We start from the raw sequence: 21,758 nt of genomic DNA, 5'->3' as shown, positions 1-21,758 counted from the left end.
AAGGGGGTCTTTTACTAAAGCTTAGCTCAAGTTATCTGCAGCAGGGCCCTTAGGAATAAAATGGGCCTTGCTGCAGGTAACTTAAGCTAAGCTTTAATAAAAGACCCCCTAAATGTTTTTAGTAATGAACTGTGCCTACATTCTAAAGCGTGCAGTTCAAAAGGGGCATGGCCATGGGTGGGGAAATGGCCATTTCATGGACATTCCCAAATTTACAATCTATGAGCAGGGATTTATGCCACATTTTCATTGGTGTAAACGGAGACGTATAATTTTAGGTGTTGGGATATCAACTAAGTGTATTCTGTATACCACACCTAAATCTTATAGAATACGCTTAGTCAGAAATGTTTTCCACGTGGATTTTTTAAGCGCCATATATAGAATCCGGCCCTATAAATGGCACTCAAAACTGAACACTGAAAAAGATCAGCACTAGGCGTGTTTCTATAAAGGGCATCCCAACTTTGGGTACCAAACTTACACCTGTTGAAACCTGGTGTAAATGTTGGTGCCCAAGTTCGCCGCACTGATTCATTATTCTGTAACAAGATGTGCAACGTTTTGGAACGCCCCTGACACACCCACACCAATCTCATGGCCATGCTCCCTTTTGGGTTGCGTGCTATGGCATTTGGGTACCAAGAATTATAGAATAGCGCACAGCCAGACACATGTGCAAATCCTAATTGGTGCCAATTAACATCAATAATTGGTTAACAGCCAATTATTGCTTGTTAATAGCTCATTAGCCAATTAAGTTGCACACACATCTTGGGATCGCTCCATAAATAGAATCTGAGGGTAAGTGCAGAAATATGTGTGCATGATTATAGTAAAGATTAGGAGGATGGAGTTTTAGAACATCTTATACCATGATGATTTGAAATGTGTATCTGTGGACAGGAGGACTCAAAGTTCGGTTATGACATATTGTAATCAAACTTTCACATAATGAATTCTACAATGCAAGACAGATGTGACAACCCAAGGACCCAAATTATCATGCACACAATGGTCTTGCTATTGATTGAATCCAGAATTATATGATACCTACATTGCATGAGTGTGCGCCCTTGGGTTGTCACATATTCCCATAAGTTTTTGGATTTTCCCTATATAGGAATTAATGTATATCCATCTCCTACTTTTGCTTGGGAATAACTTCTATATAGAAATGTAATGCCGTGCTTTTCAGATCATGCTAGTGTATTTTTGGGTGATTCCCTTAAGGATATCTGTAAGGTAGCTAACGGCCAACTCACGTTAATCTGAACAGACTGAAAATACTGTATCCCCCATGTTCTCATATAGAACATATGAGACATATGAACATATACACAGGTTGATTCACTTAAGCAGAACGTGTTCACTTGAGAGGTCTCTCTCGAAATGTTTTAACCATTTCATAAAGCAGAGAAGCTGAAGGAACAAGTTTATCAGTGTACAGAATTGCTAAAATCTACTATTTAAGAAGTCTTGTAGCTAAAGTCTATTATCTATCAAATCACTATTTTGCTTATACATTTGGTAAGAATATGTATAAAAGCAACAAAAAAAAAAAATCTAAAATCTGAGAAAATGTCTGGTATCTACACAAAGATAAGACACATGTCAGCAGAGCTGGCTTAGCCATTAGGCAAGACTAGGAGGTCGTCTACGGCAATAGATTTTTGGTGGTGGTCAAGAGCAGCTTAAATCAACACAATGCAATAGGTCCTGATGGTCACAACCATCGAAACATACGTTTAACTTCAGGAAGAGTGGAGGTTTTCAAATAGCCGTTTACCCATTTAAATGGCTTTTGGAAATTTCTCTCATTATGTGCAATATATATGCGCACTCTGTTAAAAAAAAAAACTACGGAAGGCTTGTTTTCTGCGTAACTTTGTCAAAACCTGACCAATTTCAATAACATTTGGGATATATCATCCTGAATAAATTTTGCAATAAGCCTACACTCACACTGGCCACCTAACCTAAACAATGTCGCCACCACCTAGCGATTAATCATGATCTGACATATTTTAAGACTGCTACTAATAATCAATACTGGAGCTATAGGCAGTCAAATCTATCAACAATCATATAATCATAGACACCCCCACTGTTACATTGAAGAGAGTGAAGAGCCGATTGAAATACAGTTGATTGACCCGCGGACCCTGAAGAAGAAGGCGAAACTTGGGCTGAGTTGGGCCGTGGACAGGGTTCAGATGACTGTATTCCATTTGACTGCTTAGAATTTTTTCAGCAGCAAGCTAAGTACCCATTAAATTGAGATTTCTTTAAAATTGGATAATATAAGTGGGTTACTTCAATAGGGGTTTTTGAGCCAGTGATGATCGGGCGGCGCTCCCTTACGTTGTTTCACAACACAAGGAGCCCACGCCGGGATTGAGGCTTTTCCCCTATATATTAAACTCATATTTGACGCTACCTATTTTTATGTAGGAGTCTATGATTATATATTTTAAGACTGCTCTGAAAACACACTTTTTCAGCTTGCTTTTGGAGACTCGTTGTGTTCCCAGTCAGGAGACAGACTTGATTAATATGGTTTGATGTTTAACTAACATCCTATTTAGGCAGCTATTGCAATATTTTATTTATTTATTTATTTATTTGTTACATTTGTACCCCACGCTTTCCCACTCATGGCAGGCTCAATGCGGTTTGGATATACAGGTACTTATTTGTACCTGGGGCAATGGAGGGTTAAGTGACTTGCCCAGAATCACAAGAAGCTGCCCGTGCCTGAAGTGGGAATCAAACTCAGTTCCCCAGTTCCCCAGGACCAGAGTCCACCACCCTAACCACTAGGCCACTCCTCCATTTTATTTTATTTATTGATTGACTGTATGATTCTTGGAATGCTTGCGTCTTTCCTATATGTTGCTGGAGTTCCTTTTTATTACTTATTTGGATTTGTGTAAACTGTCTAGATTTGTTCTTCAAATTATGACAAACATAAACATGATACATGCAGACACCATTTTGCTTTAAACCAGGGGCGTAGCCAGACAATAGATTTGGGGTGGGCCTAGGCAAGACGTGGGTGGGCATCAAATGTTCTCCCCCCCCCCCCCCCCCCCCCCCACCAAAAGATATCTCAGCTGGCAGGAAATTGCTTCTTTCCACCTTGGCAGTCTGCAGCAGGCATGAGCTGAAAACTGAACATAAGCAGGTGCCAGTATCATGGAGAGTAGCGTTTTCATTACCATCAGGGGGAAGTCTTCAGCTGGTAGAGCTTGGGATCTCCACCAGCTACCGCTAAACATGTGCTACTGTTGGGTGGGCCTGAACCCTAAGTGGATGGGCCCTGGCCCACCCAGGCCCACCTGTGGCTACGCCACTGCTTTAAACATAATCAGTTACCATGGTTTTTAGTCCGGATTATCTGATCCTTATTAAAAATCTGTATCTGGAGAAAGGTTATGGTTCTCACAGACTGATGAAGGAGAGTAAGTGTAGAATATGTTTTGAAGAAATTGCTAGAAACTCGCTGAACTGATCAGTTCGTTCTGAAGAAAACATTGTGACAGTTGAAAAATGAGGTACTGATTTAGGTGAGGTAGCTGGCATGAGTGTGGGCTTATTGCAAATCTATTCAGAATGATATCTCTCAAATTTTATTGAAATTGATTAGGTTTTGACAGAGTTATGCAGAAAACAAGCTTTGCATAGGTTTCTCTTTTTGTTTTTACAATACAGTGCGTATGTATGTGTGTGTGTATATATATATTTTTTTAGTTACATTTGTACCCCACGCTTTCCCACTCATGGCAGGCTCAATGCGGCAGGCAATGGAGGGTTAAGTGACTTGCCCAGAGTCACAAGGAGCTGCCTGTGCCAGGAATCGAACTCAGTTCCTCAGTTCCCCAGGACCAAAGTCCACCACCCTAACCACTAGGCCACTCCTGCACGGTTGCTACTATTTGAGATTCTAGCAACATTCCATGTAGAAGTCAGCCCTTGCAGATCACCAATGTGGTCGCGCAGGCTTCTGCTTCTGTGAGTCTGACGTCCTGCAGGACGTTAGACTCACAGAAACAGAAGCCTGCGCAGCCTTCTACATGGAATGTTGCTAGTGGAATAGGAACATTCCATGTAGAATCTCCAATATTAGCAACATTCCATGTAGAATCTCCAATAGTAGCAACATTCCATGTAGAATCTCCAATAGTATCTATTTTAGTTTTGTTACATTTGTACCCCGCGCTTTCCCACTCATGGCAGGCTCAATGCGGCTTACATGGGGCAATGGAGGGTTAAGTGACTTGCCCAGAGTCACAAGGAGCTGCCTGTGCCTGAAGTGGGAATCAAACTCAGTTCCTCAGGACCAAAGTCCACCACCCTAACCACTAGGCCACTCCTATATATATATATATTACAATTATGCAGTCTTAGATCATTATTCTAGGAAGGGTAGTGTTGTAACAATCACAATTATTTAGTTTTGGTATCAAAGTATTGTGTTGGGGGTGCTGATGCAAAAAAGGCTGAAAGTTCATGGGAGGAGTAATGCTAAAGTTTTGCCTTGGGTGCTTAATACCCTGAACTGGCCCTGGTTGTGCTATTCTCCCACAGCATGTCGTGCCGTTTCTCCTTCTTTGTTCACGCACTGGGATCAGTAATGTCCATGTTTGTTCCAAACAGGGCAACCAGCTGCTCCTCATAATTTGCAATGTTCCTTTTCATGATTTCCATACAAGGTCCCAAAAGCCTTTCAAATGCTTGCACATCCATAACTAAAATAAAAAAAAAAAAAAAAAAGAAGAAAATAAAACAAAAACACAAATGTGTGAAGGTTAACTTTAGGTATGAAAATGACAAATGATGGCAGATTACATAAGTGTTTTTAATTATTAGGCTGAGTCTTCATTTATCAGAATAGCTTCGTATAACAGTCCAAGAGAAAGAACAATGAAGACAACAGAAGGATAAAGGTAAAGCTAACTTTAGGGTGATGCATAACCTAGAACCATCATTCCCTACTTTTTTTTTTTCATGGAACACCAAGAACAATCCCTCTCCCCTCCCCCCAACCAACATCATTACGCTCATTTCCCTCCTGCTACCCACCACACTCTCAACCCATTGGCACCATCATCTCTTCCCAGGGCCGCCGAGACTGAGCCAGGCCCGGGGCAGGACCACTGCTGCCCAGCGCCGGAGTTTTCTCTCTCCTGCTCCTATTGGGACCTGATCACTCGGGGCCTGTCAGGAGCAGGAGACAGAAGAGAGAGAGACCCTGGTGCAGGGCCCCCCTTGGAGGCCGGGCCTGGTGAATTGTGCCCCCCTGTCCCCCCTCTCAGTGGCCCTGTCTCTTCCCCCCCACTCACATTTTGGCTTCACTACCTTCCCTTTCCTCCCTCCTGAGCCCCTGGCATCACCACCTTCACATCCCCCACCCTATGCCAGGCACTGTTACTTTTCTTTCTCCTTCACCTATCTGACATCAATATCTTCTCTTCCATTTTTCTCCCTATCCCCTGTTATTATAATTCTTCTTCCCTTCCCTCCCACTACTCTGGCATTACCATCTTCCTTTCCCTTCCAGTCTCATAACATCATCTCCCTTCGCTCCCATCCCTTGGTATCACAATTTCCCTTCCTGCACTATTTCTTAGCATCACCTTTCCTTCCCTGTTCAGGATTGGCAAGAAGAATCAGGAGAAGTGCTTCTTGCTGTTGTCTCACCCTCTTCCAGCTTTCCTGCACAATTTAATTTCAGAGGGATGTCAGCAGTGGAAGAGTCAGAAGCAGATAAAACCCGCTGTTCAGTAACTCCCCTGATGGCCAGAGGAAACAGTACAGAGGATGGGTAAAGAGAAGGAGTGTAATTAAACTCTGGATTTCGTTGCCAGAGAATGTGGTAAAGGCGGTTAGCTAACGAGGTTTAAAAAAAGGTTTGGACAGCTTCCTACAGGAAAAGTCCATAGACCATTATTAAAATGGATGGGGGAAATCTATTGCTTATTTCTGGGATAAGCAGCATAAAATGTTTTGTACTTTTTTGGGATCTTGCCAGGTATTTGTGACCTGGATTGGCCACTGTTGGAGACAGGATGCTGGGCTTGATGGTCCTTTGGTCTATCCCAGTATGGCAATACTTATGTACTTATGAGAGCAGAATTTTGCTGCTTGATGCAGCTGTTTGGTTAAAAAAATATATATACATCTGCACCACTGGTGGCTTCAAAGTGAATAGTCAAGGGAGAAGGAATGCAGAGTAATTCATTGTTTTATGACTAGACACATGTGGAAATGTAGGGTAACAAGTGTTTTGGGAGATGCACTAGCTCCCTAGTATGCAGAACGTTATGAAGAAATATAAGTATTTAAATCTAATTCTATAAGATATCAAAAGTCAATTTTTGGCCTACTGCAATGTTTTAGATTACTTGGAGTGTTCTTATGCTGAAATAGAAATGATGCATGAATCATTGTAGGTCACTGGAATCTAGAAGTGGTTTGACAGTGTGTAACTGCCACAGTGTGAAAAAACCAGGTCTGTGGAACAGTTGAGATTTATATTTTAAAGACTAGACCATCAGTAATAAAGATTTTGACAGACACATGGCTGCTCTTTGTTCATCTTGGTTTCTGCTGTTGTGTGCACATAACTTGAATTACAGCATGATGTCTTAGTGAAAACTGAGCAGAATTTGTCCCATGTAAAAAGATCGTGGTCAGTGTTGAGGAACAGAGGACACAAGTGAAGGAAGATGTTTTGTCTTTACAAAGGAAAACTGATGACTTCAGAGTACTGTAAAGTCTTGATTATCCAACCTAAACAGGATTCACCCGTTGTCGGATAAATGAAAAGTCAGATACTACTACTACTGCTTAACATTTCTACAGTGCTACTAGGGTTACGCAGCGCTGTACAGTTTAACAAAGAAGGACAGTCCCTGCTCAAAGGAGCTTACAATCTAAAGGACGAAATGTCAAGTTGGGGCAGTCTAGATTTCCAGAATAGAGGTAAAGTGGTTAGGAATAGAGGTAAAGTGGTTAGGAGCTGAAGGCGACATTGAAGAGGTGGGCTTTGAGCAAGGATTTGAAGATGGGCAGGGAGGGGGGCCTGGCGTATGGGCTCAGGGATAATATGGAAAACAATGGTAACTCCTCAAACAATGCAGAAAAGCAGTGAAAGCAGGGTCCTGGCTCTCAATGGTAGTAAAAGTAGGGTCCTGGGTTTGGAAAATGAAAACAGAAACCGTGTGACTTCACCGGGGGTCTGTTGGATATTCCCGATGGTCGGACCAGTGAAGGTCGGATAACCAAGACTGTACTGTAGGACAAGTATCAGATGGAGAATGCTGAGAATATTTTAAGCAGTAGAAATGTACATATTTTAAAACACAATATGTTGATCAGAATTTCATAAAATTGCATAAGAAATGCCAGAATGTGGATTTCCAAGACCTATTAAGCAAAACCAAGAAACAACACTAAAGAAATATACAAGAAAAATGTTAGAGCTTTCAGAAAGAGCACATGTGGGGGAAGCTAATGGGAGAAATAGATAGAAAATAATCCTTGTGAACAAAATAAGAAATACACAAATTAATAAAAAGGATGATACAAGTGTGGTGGCTTCCTTGGTAGTCAGGGCTGAAGGTCACTCCAGAGGTGGGCATACAATCAATTTGCAATATCTGTGGACTTCAATATTTGCTTTCCCTCCTACTGATAAACTGGGGCAAATAGATTGTATAGGGCTCCCTGATAGTTAATGAGTTTGCTAAGGTAAAGAGTCAGCACTGAAAAAATATCAGAAGCAAAAAAAAAAGTACTGGAGACCACAGAGGCTTTAAGATAAAAGAAAAGCCCTATAGAGGGCCCTGCAGTATTTAACAAGTACTTACAATATCAGAAAAATAAATGAAACATTAGAAGGTCTCCTTGGAGGAATATCACACACTTTCAACTTGAACACCTCTCGTGTTGGGAGTTCCAAGACTCTCCCAACTATCGTGTATCCTTTCTCCTTTCAGTTTAGATGTTATGGTATGTTAGTTGAATTATTGAGCCTTTGTTATTTCTCTTAATGGGTGGTGAAAGGGTTACTGCTTTTTTACTCTAGTGGTGGTAGTAGTAGTATGTTTCCTTTCAGATAGCATGGGTTCCCTTAGTGCTGAATGGTTGCCTTTGTGAACAGGTGAAGGATAAACCCCAGGGTGGGTGAAATATCCCCTGACACAGATAGGAATATCACTGCTTGCAGCCTTTGATCCCTTCCCTGATTCGAGTCTACAGATGTTCTGAATGTGGAAAATGTCAGCTGCTGTGAAGAAATTTTTGACTGCAGTTAACTTTAGTCTGAGTTGAAGATAATTATCAGTTTTCCTTCTGATACTCTATAAGTATAATTTTTTTACATTTCTCTATTGTAACGATTCTTTTACAATTGTATGTTATGCATTAGCTCTATGATGCTGGTAATGATATCATTGCCAAGGATGAGAGAGAAGGAGTTTCTCACATTACTGTAGGTAGGAGGGGGAAATGAAGGCCTAAAAGAGAAGACCATTCATAATGGCAGATGAGAAAGACAGAGACAGAAAAGACTAAAGTTTTGCAGGAAAGAAGAAACAGAACAGTTCTAAGACCAATAACAAAAAGTCAGACATATACCTAAACACTTGACATTCCCAACAGCAAATGCTGACGCTGCTCGGGGCTTATTTGTTACCAAGGCAAGTTCTCCAAAATACTGTCCTCTGGAATATCGGGCGATTTCCACTGCTTCATTCTCTTCCCCATCTGGTTTACTCTGAAAAGTCCAGTTTAAAAAAAATTACTTCCTGTAAAGTAAAAGAATAATGATTTTGGATGGACTGCCCAACAAAACAACGTGTTCTACAGGGGGTTGCTTGTCTACTTGCCAGAACTTCAGCTTCTTCCTTCCCTGGTTGCAATGTAACCTGCCTCCAGAGGCTCTATCTGAAGTCATTCTTTATGATCTATCTAGTGACAACGTGTTATCTTGAGCAAGTCATTTAGAAAGCTTTAGGCTACAAATTTACCTTGTACTGCAGAGTAAAGTCAAGTTATTAACTTGTAGCATATGTCCTCCGTGGAAAACAGGATACAAGTTGGGTGACATCATCTGACAGAACCCACAGAGAGAAGCTTCATTAGCTTTGATTATTCTAGAAACTTTTCAGAAGATGGACCTTGCATGTGTGCAATTTTCTACTCGTCACTGTTGCACAAGACTTCCCTCAGTCTCTGATAGAGCTTAGAGTAGAAGACAACTCCTCGGGTAGGTGGGTGGGTATATGAAGACTGATATCCTGTTGTCATTGGAGAACATCTGCTACAGAAAAGTAACCTAGTTTTTTCCAAAGAAAAGCAGGATTGCAGGTCCTCATAGGTGGTACTCTCTAGCCATTCTCCAATGAGGTATGATTTATGATGCTTCTTGGCCTCCAGCTGACATTCAACATCATTAGCCCTCAGGATCGATGATCTTCAGGTGGGATCTCATCATCCTAGTGTGCTCTAGTGATGGTTGCCCTGAGGGTGATGGATGCAGTCCCAATGTTGATGCATTCCCAGCATTTCATGCAGCTCCTGGACCTCTTGAAATCAATGAATGTGAGGCTGACGTCAATAGACCAGATTTATAAGCATTGAAGATCCCCTCACATTGTTCTCCATGGCCATGAAAATCCCTCTGTCCTCTGAGAGCACGAGAGGGTTCATATTTGGATCCACAGCACTGCAAGCATCAATTATGGACATACAGTATGCTTGCTGCACCACCTGCATTTTTTAAAGCTACTGGGAGGGTTTCTTCTGGGACATGTTGTGAAAAAATAATCAAATAACTAATTCGTGCCAACATTTCAATATGATTGGGGTATAAATGCAGTATAAAGTACTCCTCCCTGGACAAAAAAGACGGTTTGCTCAATATCGAGGGTGGTCAGCACCTACTGCACCCATAGAACTGCTCCTATAAATTAACTTTGAATTCTACAAAGCGTAGCAGGAAACATTAATTTGGCTCCAAGTAAAAAGAAAGGTAGGAGGAGGTGGTGCTATATGACAGAAACTGCTGCACACATGTATGGTCTGGCTTCTCAAAAACGTCTAGAGTAATTGAAGCTGGGAAAGCTTCTCCATGTGGGCTCCACTGAATAAAATCACCCATCTGTGAGGACTTTCTATCCTGCTTGTTCTCAGAGAACATTAGTATTCCTGAAAATGTTTTCAGCAACCTTGAATGAAGTGTTCTTTTTTTTTTTTTCATTTTATTTATATGTAAGAAAACTTGCTTGTGGTTCCTACTATGTCTGAACACTAAACTATGATTTGGCTTGAAATTTTGCAAGCCTTTCCATGTAGTTACAGATTCACCAATGTATTTCTAAAACTAGAAACTTAACAGCTGTATAAATGCTGAGAACATAGCCCCCACCTTTCATGGCAGTACACATAAAAGGCTTTTAAACAATAGAGAAGGCCATATGGGAGCTGAGCTGGTGTCTCTGTAACTGTTCAGATCCAGACTGAGGGCTTATGCTCCCTGTGATGGGGATGCTGTGAAGGGAAGGTGCAGGGGGAAAAATTAAACAATGGTGACATCTAGTGCCTGGATTTAGATCTAAAGATTGCAGGTACCCTGACAAAATGACTGGTTACACTGCAGGGGATAACAAAATAGGGGGGGGGGGGGGGGGGGGGAATCCATAGATAGCTGTAGGCTAAAGATTTTCTTTATGTTTAGTTTCCTATATAGATTATGGGATTCTTCATTTTGTTTTGTTTTGGGGGTAATATCATAAATAATGTGCGCTGTTTCACAAGACTGCATCCTTTCGTTCAATAGGCCTCACTCTGTGAGAAAGATGGCGCACTCTTGAAGACAGTGCCTACTCTTGGAAAAGAATGCACACTACTTACAAAAGAGGAGAAAAATGAAGGGGGAAACAGTCACCCACCCAAACAGGGAAGAACTAACCTCTATAGGTGAAAGCGGACAAACAGGAAACAGTGGAGGCGATCAACAAAGAAAGACGTCACCAATCGTGTGCAACAATCTTTATTCACACCTAAGAAGACTTGACACGGCTGTGTTTCAGCTTTATGGCCTGCATCAGGAGGCTGTCATAATCAAGAGTTGACACGGGCAACGCTGAAACACAGTACAGTGAATATTTGGTATTCTTGCTCAGCAATATGCAATTGATTTCATTGATGCACTCTTGATTATGACAGACTCCATGATGCAGGTCATCAAGATGAAACATGGCCGTGTCGAGTCTTCTTAGGTGTGAATATAGATTGTTGCACATGATTGATGACGCCTTTCTTTGTTGATCACCTCCACTGTTTCCTGTTCGGGGGAAAATAGTCAGCCAGCTGCAGTCAGCAATATTTTTCACAGTTGCTGGCTTTGTGCTTGGATAGTCAATGCTGGGCCATGTCTGGGCACCAGCATTGAATATTCAGGTATGTGTGGATAGTCGGCACTTGATAGTCAGCCTTAACCAGTTATGATGAAACCAGCCAACAATAGGACTGTTATTTATGTGGTCCTATTTGACCATGTACCTTAACCAGTTAAGGGCTGAATATAAGTACTTAACTGGTTAAGTGCCAACTCTTTCTCGACTCTGCCCCTGGACCACTGACTGACTGGATTAGGTGGTTAGTGATGATATTAAGTGGCACTATCCAGTCAAGTGTCCCACACAGGAAGTCAAAGTAGGAATCGACTTAATGGAATCCTGGGCTCTTAATTTTAAATTGAAACTTAATACTGATGAAACAAAATTTATGATATTAACTAGACTTTATCAACCAATAACTATCTCAAATTTTAAGACTGACAATGTTACTTATTCTTTGGATTCAACAATGAAAATCTTGGGGATCTTAATTGATCAGTTTCTTTCTTTTGATTGCCAAATTTCCAAAGTAGTCTCAAATGTCTTTAATTCATTGTGGAAACTTAAAAGATTAAGACCATTTTATTCAAGATCAGTCTTTCGCACTTTAGTTCACTCATTAGTCTTAACTAAATTTGACTATTGCAATTCAATTGATGCAGATATTAAGCGGAGTCTTCTAAGAAAACTGCAAACTACTCAAAACATGGCTGCTCGCCTTATATATTTATTTTATTTGTTACATTTGTATCCCACATTTTCCCACCTATTTGCAGGCTCAATGTGGCTTACTTAGTACCGGAAAGGCGTTCGCCAATTCCGGTATGAACAAATAAAGTAATGTTCTGGTAGAATAAGGTTCGTGTGTACAGACACATATAGATCGACATGTTATATTAAGGCATCTCCTCTTCTTAAGGATCTACATTGGTTACCTATCAATGAAAGAATTTCATTTAAGCTCTGTGCTCTTGTTCATCAGATTCTTTATGGCATCTTACCATCTTATAGGATAGATCTCATTATCACCACAAAATGCCACCTCATCATCTAGAGAATTTCTCATATTGCATTTCCCAATTTGTAAAAACTTAACCTACAAAACTATCCATAATGCTAATTTTTCTTACCAAAGTAACGAACTCTGGAACTCATTACCCAAGTATATCAGACACTCAGTCGATTATATGTTGTTTAGAAGTTTACTTAAGCCCACTTCTTTAGATCTGTGTTCAGCTAATATGAAAAGAATTCTTTTAAATAGTTGTATTCTTGTATTAATATTAATTGTCTTGTAATGCTTCTTCTTAATTTATTATGTAAGCTGTATTGAACCTGAGCTTTATTGGGAAAATGCGGGGTAGAACTGTCATAATAAATATTAAATAAATTTAACTGGGCAGGACCCTCTGGCTTTGAATACTGACCTTGAAATTTCTGTTTTTTTCCTGTCATTTTGGGGGGGGGGGGGGGGAAACCTTAGATAGTTGTGAATGAAAGCTCTAAGCGCCAATTTTCAGTCCCTGTGACTGAATTGGAAGTGCGAAGATGAAACTGCCAGGTTAAAAAATAAAAAGTCATATCAACCAACTGGGCTGGACAGGTTGGATTTTCCAGCTTTGATTTATCCAAGTCTTTTCCTTAGATGCAGATGCCCCGATGCTCAGAAAACCTGCAGTAAGCCAACAGCACTGAAAAAATACAGCTGGAACAGTGCAGAAAATTAACTCACCAATGCTCACAGGAAATGGTATGCAAATTATTTGCACACTGTTAAAGTAAAAGGAAGGGGGGGAGGGGGAACGTGCTTGGTGCAGGCACAGAAGAATTAGCACGGTAAGTGCATCTCCTATGTGCATGCGCCAGGCAAACCCGAACATGAAGCACACATTGGCATGTTTTCTGCTTTTATAAATATAAGCTTTTCAATTTTTTTGTTAACTTAGAAAGCTTATATTTAAACACAGGAAACAGGTGCTAATGTGTGCTTTCACTTTCGGGTTGCACGGACTCACGCAGATTTGTTTCTCACTTCTAGTACTTAGGAGCTTGCATGGGCTTCCTTCCGCGACCAAAATCCTGCAGATTTTAGAGAAAGAACCATAAAATCCTGTCTTCCAACCCCATAATGCCTGCTCTGAGCTGGCATTATATTTTACAGCAAGCAGTAAGGCAGCTTTGTTTTATGTGCTGTTCTCTGAGCATTGGGAGGGAATAGGAAGTGAGATCATTACCATGCATTTAACTACATTAGCATGCTAATTGAGCTGATCTTTGGCATGCTCAGTGTCTGAGCATTCGGCATGCACTAATGCGGGTGCTAGTTTGGTGCTAACATAGGCGCCGACTCCGTGGGTGCTGTGGGTGCTCCAGCACCCCCAATATTCACCCACCGGAAGTTCGTTCCCTCCCTCCCTCCAAGTTCCAGCGTCCCCCCTCTCTCCCTCTCTCCCAGTTCCAGGGTCCCCATCCCTCTCAGTTCCAGGGTCGTTGTCCCTCCCTCCCTCCCTTCCAGTTCCAGGCCCCCTCCCTCCGTATTTTAAAATCATCCTGACTTACCTCGTCGGGGTTACGGCGGCCGGCAGCAGCGGTAAAAAGCATGCAGGCTCGGCACTTACTTCAGTTTTCCCTTCTCTGTCTCTCAGCTTTGGTCCCGCCCTTGCGGAAACAGGAAATGAGGGCGGGACCAGAGCTGAGAGACAGAGAAGGGAAAACTGAAGTGCCGAGCCTGCACGCTTTTTACCGCTACTGCCGGCCGCCGTAACCCCGATGAGATAAGTCAGGATGATTTTTAAAATTCGGAGGGAGGAGGCCTGGAACTGGAAGGGAGGGAGGGAGGGACGATGACCCTGGAAATGGGAGGGAGGGAGGGAGGGAGGGGGACTCTGGAACTGGGAGGGAGGGAGGGAGGACCCTGGAACTGGGAGGGAGGGAGGGGGGACCCTGGAACTCAGAGGGAGGGGGAGGAAAAGGAGAGAGAGAGGGGAGGGAGGGGGGCCTGGAACTTGAAGGGAGGGAGGGGGGCCTGGAACTCGGAGGGAGGTGGAGGGGAGAGGGGGCGGGGGCGGGGGTGAGGGAGATGGGGGAGGGGGGTCGGGGAGAGGGAGGGGGATGAGGGGGAGGGGATAATGCACCACCTGTTAAAAAAAATTTCAGCACCCCCAATCATTTTGAAAAGTTGGCTTCTATGGGTGCTAATGGCCTTCCACTGCTCCTACTTTTTTGTGTATTGCTACTTGACCTGTGGGACTTTTGTTGTTCAATTACTTTCTGGTTTCTTAATAAGTACATATCAGACATAACAAGGAGCTGCAACTTGTAATGCCTTGGGAGGCCTAGCTTCTGGATGCCATTATGTGGTGGGGAAAATATATGGCCTCCCAGAAGTCAGACGTTAAATGATATATAGACTGTTTTGTTTATTTTTTTTACCTTACTTTTCATGGTAATTCTCACTTCTCCAGATTCAATTATAAAAAAACTTTCGGCTCCATCACCCTGAAATTAAAAAAAAAATTTAAGCTAGTAGTTATAGAATTAGTCTTACATTTGAATCTCCCCCTTCATACTGTGATGCAAAATATTAAAAACTGCTTTTCAGTCTTGCTTTAATCGATAATACATTTTTAAAATCCCCTGTCTTTGACCCAAAAGTGACTTTCCTGGTATATCTCAAAAAACAGGCTGGTATAAGATAAGGCACACTCAAGAACAATGTATGAGATAAGGCACCTCTTAAGAACAATGTATGTCCCTGAAGCCAGCTTGTGCAGAAGGGGGGCGGGTACTCTTGAGGTTTGGCAAATAATTCACCTGGCCAGTGGTTTGTTTTCTTGAACCTAGAGAGTATGAAGGCATCCTCATGCACATTTCTGGATAAGTTTTAGCTTAAAAAGGGGGCTTTTTGCAGCAGAGCCTTGGGGCTCATTCTATGGGTGGACGCATCGTGCAGAAAAGACTTGTTCCTGGTCTGGACGCTTCAGGCTTTCGCTGCAATGGGCCTCCCAGCTGATGAGATAAGGGCCTGAATGATGTAATTCCTGACCAGTGATGATGATGTATGTATATATATAAATATCTTTCTTATTTTACTTTTCTATAGCTTTCCTTAAGTAATGTACTCGATTAGTGTGTGTATTTCTTAATCATTGTGATGCAGTAACAATAATGACTTATACACTCTCCAATTAAAGTGCAAATAAAGAGTTTCATTTACCCAATACGAATCTAAAAGAATCTGTAGTATTTTATTCTGTGAGCAGTCTGTGGTAATCAAGTGAGCAGGCTGCAATACCGAAGCAATACAGATACCTGCAATAAAATGTGTCTGACTAAATTCTGCTGATCCTAGATTCCCTCAGTGAAGCTTTTGTCATCTGTTTGTTATTATTAATATCACCATAATTATGCCAGTTAACCAGGTACAAAATAAGTACCTGCATATATGTAAACCGCTTACAAAATACCACAGAAAGGCGGTATATCAAGTCCCATTTCCCTTAACAACACAGCATAACAGGGGATCTCCAAGCCTCGCCAGATGTCCTCTGCTGGAAGCCCTGGGTCGTCTGAACTGAGAATGCACGGGGTTGCCAGTGTCGGCAGCTGGAAGTGCACAGCTGACTTCACAAGTGTTCAAACGTCCCAGGGCAGAGGACATCTTCAGCTGGCAAGCTATACCAAGGATGTGTGCCACTGCTAGGTGGGTCTGATCCGAAGTGGGTGGGCCTCACCTGTGGCTACACCATTGAATTGTATGCTCCGCCCATATGAATGTTCAACTGTGTAAAGTACATGATAATTGAGGACTGATGTGTATTTACAGTATAGTTTTTAGCTGGAAAATGGTCATTTATGCACGTGTGAGGGAATCTATAGGATGCTGACCCTCTTCCTTGATGGAACTCCTTCAAAGTGTCAGAGCCACCCAGGGAGAAAAGACATGGGAGGGGTGGAGCCAGGAGGGAATGGTCCAGGAAGTATAAAAGCTCAGGACACAGCTAGGTGAGGGAAGCAGCGATGCCCAACTGTATATGCCTCCACCATATATCTGTGAATTGCAGCCACAACAGCCAGGTAGGCTGAGTTCAACTTGGAACCTTACAACTAGATTTCTTTGGTCTGGCCTGATGCAGCCGGCTTATGCTAACTGGTAAAGATTGTGCTGGTAACTCTGGACAGCTAGACCAGACCCCAGCAGCTCATGCTGCTTTGTTGAGAGACAGTCATGCACACCGTGACCCTACCAGAACAGGCCACAAAAGGACATTCTTATATCTACGGACTACTTTTATGTTTACTGTTCTTCCCCCACCTGTGAATGGAACAGGACCCCTACATGACACCTTCAATAAATATTATTTTGTTCACCTTAACCCATTGGGTGGCTCCGGTTTATCCTGGCTCTAGGGTCCGCCTTTGTTCACGTTACCACAGCACATAGATGACTAGAATACTGGTATTTACATGCATTCTTGCTGCCTAAAACCAGGCGGCTTCTTATAGAATTATTCCCACAGCACACAGGCATTGCTGGAGGCATAGATGCGATGTGCGTCCCTATTTTATAAAATACACAGGAAACATGTGTAGAATACATGAAAATGTCTACTCCATCTTCAGAGGAGGTGTAAATATGGACACTGGCATTTGCACACTGTCCCCTGGATTCTACATATGGCGTCCAAAGTTGGACACGCAAATTTGTGTGTGCGCCCAATTTGCATGCACAATTTAATTGAGTAATGAGCCAATTAGCACCAATAAATGGCTGCTAACAATCAGTCACTGGCATTAAATGGCAACAATTTGGATTTGCATGTGCATCTTGCTAAGTGCTATTCTATAAAAATGCGTGTGCAAATCTTTAAACCTTAAAGATGCCCACAGTATTATAGAATTAACACACAAGGATTTACACCAGGTTTTAGCTGGTGTAAATCCTCACGCCCAAGTTCCTGGCGCTACACGCTATTCTATAAACGGTGCTTAACTCAGAGCAAGTGCTCAGCGCACATTTTTTTTTGTTGTCAAAATTTGGGCGGAATTTACTGAATCTCGTCCTATTTGGGCTGCTTCTGGGAATCCATTTTTACAAAGGCTCCTAAGTGCCTATGTTGCCTTTAAAAATCAGGTGGAAAATGAAAATATACCAGTAGCATAGTGAAACGAAAAGCGTGAATCTGAGAGGATAAGTATGTAGTTTTATTGTCTTGCTTTCCAGAAATGTCACATGCCCTAATAAAAGTTTTCCATGCATGTTAAAAATGTATAAGAGTTAGACAGATATATAGGCTTTCACAAAGGGCGTTTCATCATCCCCCACCTTGACCCTTGCACACTGACAGTTATTTAGGGTCCAAAGTCACTTAAGAAAGCTGCGCTTTTTAAACTGTTACAGCTACCTGCTGTATTGTGGTTGGAATGGGAATATTGAGGGGCATAATCGAATGGGGCGCCCACGTTTTCCTCACAGGACGTCCTCGCGAAGGGGCGGGGAAACCCATATTATCGAAACAAGATGGGCGTCCATCTTTCGTTTTGATAATACGGTCAGGGACGCCCAAATCTCAACATTTAGGTCGACCTTAGAATTGGTCGTCGTCGTTAGAGATGGTCGTCCCCGGTTTTCGGCGATAATGGAAACTGAGGACGCCCATCTCAGAAATGACCAAATCCAAGCCCTTTGGTCATGGGAGGAGCCAGCATTAGTACTGCACTGGTCCCCCTGACATGCCAGCACACCAACCGGGCAACCTAGGGGGCACTGCAGTGGACTTCAGAAATTGCTTCCAGGTGCATAGCTCCCTTATCTTGTGTGCTGAGTCCCCCCAAACCCCTCCAAAACCCACTTCCCACAACTGTACACCACTACCATAGCCCTTACGGGTGAAGGGGGGCATATAGATGTGGGTACAGTGGGTTTCTGGTGGGTTTTGAAGGGCTCACATTTACCACCAAAAGTGTAACAGGTAGGGGGGGGATGGGCCTGAAGTGCACTGCACCCACTAAAACTGCTCCAGGGACCTGCATACTGCTGTCAGGGAGCTGGGTATGACATTTGAGGCTGGCAAAAAATATTTTTAAAGGTTTTTGCTTAGGGTGGGAGGGGGTTAGTGACCCCTGGGGGAGTAAGGGGAGGTCATCCCCAATTCCCTCCGGTGGTCATTTGGTCAGTTCGGGCACCTTTTTGAAACTTGGTCACAAGAAAAAATGGACCAAATAAAGTCGGCCAAGTGCTTGTCAGGGACACCCTTTTTTCCATTATCGGCCGAGGACGCCCATGTGTTAAGCACGCCCCAGTCCTGCCTTCGCTATGCTTCCGACACCCCCCCGTGAACTTTGGTCATCCCCGCGACGGAAAGCAGTTGAGGACACCCAAAATTGGCTTTCGATTATGCCGATTTGGGCGACCCTGGGAGAAGGACGCCCATCTCCTGATTTGTGTCGAAAGATGGGCGCCCTTCTCTTTCAAAAATAAGCCTGCTAGTAAAACTCTCCAAGAACTACATATGTATAATTCTAGGGCACAGTAGTAGTACAACCCACTGAGTACAAAGATGGGTAGGTAAAATTTTAAAATCAAGGTTAATTGTGTCAAAAACTCATGACACAGCTGAGAACTGCTTGGCTGTTATACAAAGGACACAAATAAGTCATAGCTGAGAAACTGCTTAACTGTTGCATTGCAAATATTTTATTCCATATCATGTCAACAGCTCCAAGTTAAATATTCAATACATGCACTGAGAATAAAGCAAATTCACAATATGTAGCATAATTTAAACTTCACATTTTAATCATTTGGGGGGGGGGGGGGGGGGGGGGGAGTTATCCTGCCTGTCTCTTAAAGAGGCCAGCAACATGTTGAAGGGCAAAGGGTAATGGGCTTGATATACTATCTTTCAGTAGTACAACCAAAGCAGTTTTACATAATCTGTGCAGGTACTTTCTCTGCCCCTACTGGGCACACAATCTGTTTTTGTACCTCGGGCAATGCAGGGTTAAGTGATTTGCCCCGGCCCTGGGTCACAAGAAGCTGCAATGGGAATTGAATCCAGTTACCCAGGTTCTCAGCCCACTGCACTACCCATTAGGCTGCTCCATTAGACTCCTGTACACCTCTCCCAATCAAGTAGTGACCCCTGCCACCCAGGCTCCCCACTGTCCTGAAGGATCCTCTCACTCATACCTTTAAAATTCCCTGGGGTCTAGAGGGCAGGCAGGAGTGAACTCCAGTTGCTCTTGCCCTTGCTGGCACCAGGATCCAAAATGGAACTGGTGACCCCTAGCGGTAGTCTTGTGGTACTACTGCTAGGGATCAACTTACATGGAAAGATGACCACAAAGTGACTTATTTAACACTGCATTATGGCTCTGCACCCAGCATTAGAGCCCTTTGACACACCTATGTGAATTCTAAAACCTGCATTTCTGCCAGTGGGGGGCTTCAATATTGTGTCTTCTATCACTAGGGACAGGCAGGTTCCCTGGAGTTCTGCAGAGCTTGCCTGTCTTTCACTATTGAAAATGTGATAGTGAAACATCGCCCTCTACTGGTAGAACTATAGGTGGACGACTCCTGCTCAACTTAGAGGGAACAGCGCTGACAACACCTTCAATCACAAATAAATTGTGGATTTATTGTACAGACAATTTGTACTCTGAACAAAAGGAAAAAAAGACTTCACCTGAGCAATGATTTGTTCACCATCCCGGTATATTTTGGTCCCTATAACATCTACTACCTTCATGCGCTCTGAAAGCTAATGGAAGAAAAGACAGAAATAATTATATTTTTGAAGGAATTAGCTGGTTACCAATCAGAGTAGCTTGATAAATTACTTACTTCTAGAGATTTAAGGAATGGCAATGACTCTATAAAATTTTCATACATTCTTCTCTTTTTGGCATTGTTTTTTACAATGATTCTTCGGAAGGTTACTCTATCCTGTAGCAAAAAGACAAAGATTAAAAAAAGAAAAGCAAAAAACATTAGCAGTAAACCTACTTTTGAGATCTTCCAGATGTGCAAACCATAGCATTTTGGCTTCCTGGACTATGGGATGCTTTTATCAAAGAAGGGAAACAGTGTCTTCAGAAGCAGACTGGCTAACCTACTGAACAGGGCTTTAAACTAGAACTGTTGGAGCAGGGTGACCAAAGCCCCCTGATTACAAGCCCTCAGGTAAGTGAAGCATGAAATACCTCTACACAAATGGGATAAAGGGACAACATCTGGAAAGTGTCCGGCCCTCACAACAGGAAGTTGCATCAGAAAGGGCTGGACTTGGCATGCTGGGAAGGCACCAGGGTGCCTGTGTGAATCGTGGACAGCCTAAAAATGTAAGCTATAAGCGCTGCAGTGGCGGTGGGGAAAGGAGAAGGAAGCAGCAGAAATCCTGGACCTGCAGAAAGGAAGGTAGGAGTGATGATGGATTTGGGGAAGGTGTGCTGGTGTGAGAGGAGGGGGCTGCAGGGAAAGGGAAAGGGAGACCTAAGTGGTGGTGGTGGGGATCTTGGACCTGCAAGAAGGAAGATAGGAGCGATGCTGGATTTGGGGAAGGTGTGCTGGTGTGAGAGGAGGGGACAGCAGGGAAAGGGAGACCTATATGGCGGGGGAGGGGGGATCCTGGACCTGCAGGAAGGAAAGTAGGAGCAATGCTGGATTTAGGGAAAGTATGGTGTTATGAGAGGAGGGGGCTGCAGGGAAAGGGAGACCTATGTGGCGGGGGTGTGTGGAGACCCATGTGGCCAGACCGGGGGGTGAGGAGACCCATGTTTCCAGGGGTGGGGTGCCGCGGAGACCTATGTGGCTGGGGAGGGGGGGTGCCGCAAACCGAAAAAGTTTGGGAACCCCTGCCTTACTTGCATAGCTAATGGGGCAGTTGGGACTGCCTTTTCTGTGGTCCAACTTGCCCGGTTAGCTATGCAGACATCAACACTGAAAATCACTGGTGCCCCATAATTCCCAGCTCCTCCCTGACTCTGTCCTCTGACTGCCCTAGCTCTAACCACAGAATGCCATGATAGTCAGAGCCGATATTTTGTGATACTGTCGGGTCAGCCCATTCAGCATAATTTAAATGGGTAGGAGTGCTCCTACCTGCTTAAACCATGCTGAATATCAACTCCTCTGATTATACATTTAGGCACACAGTCCTAGTAAAGGACTGCTACTCCCGAGGTTAAGGGTGGACTACCTGAGGTAGGGCTATCCCCTCCCTGTCTCAAGGTCTTTGGGCTCAGGAAAGAGCAAAGGGGAGGAGCTCAGGACAGACAATTTAGGGCCACCCAATGGAGCAAAGAGGAATCCCCTAGGGCCCTGGCGACCAAGTTGTTGGACCTGGC

At 43.2% G+C, this 21,758-nt stretch overlaps 1 protein-coding gene across 1 annotated transcript in view; it reads right to left on the bottom strand.

Annotated features, from left to right (window-relative positions):
- Positions 1-4,439: 4,439 nt before the first annotated feature.
- Positions 4,440-21,758, bottom strand: part of PRKAR2B (protein kinase cAMP-dependent type II regulatory subunit beta) — a 129,543-nt gene continuing 112,224 nt past the window's right edge. Inside the window, exons 7-11 of the mRNA XM_030216469.1 lie at positions 20,257-20,358; positions 20,099-20,173; positions 14,841-14,906; positions 8,644-8,782; positions 4,440-4,751 (exon numbers count right to left, since the gene is read on the bottom strand). Coding sequence (XP_030072329.1) covers positions 4,618-4,751; positions 8,644-8,782; positions 14,841-14,906; positions 20,099-20,173; positions 20,257-20,358 — 516 coding nt within the window. The 3' untranslated portion in view covers positions 4,440-4,617. The remainder of the gene's footprint in view (positions 4,752-8,643; positions 8,783-14,840; positions 14,907-20,098; positions 20,174-20,256; positions 20,359-21,758) is intronic.

This window comes from Microcaecilia unicolor, chromosome 10 (assembly GCF_901765095.1).
Source record: "Microcaecilia unicolor chromosome 10, aMicUni1.1, whole genome shotgun sequence".
Taxonomy (NCBI): domain Eukaryota; kingdom Metazoa; phylum Chordata; class Amphibia; order Gymnophiona; family Siphonopidae; genus Microcaecilia; species Microcaecilia unicolor.
This window is presented reverse-complemented; position numbering and strand designations above follow the sequence as displayed.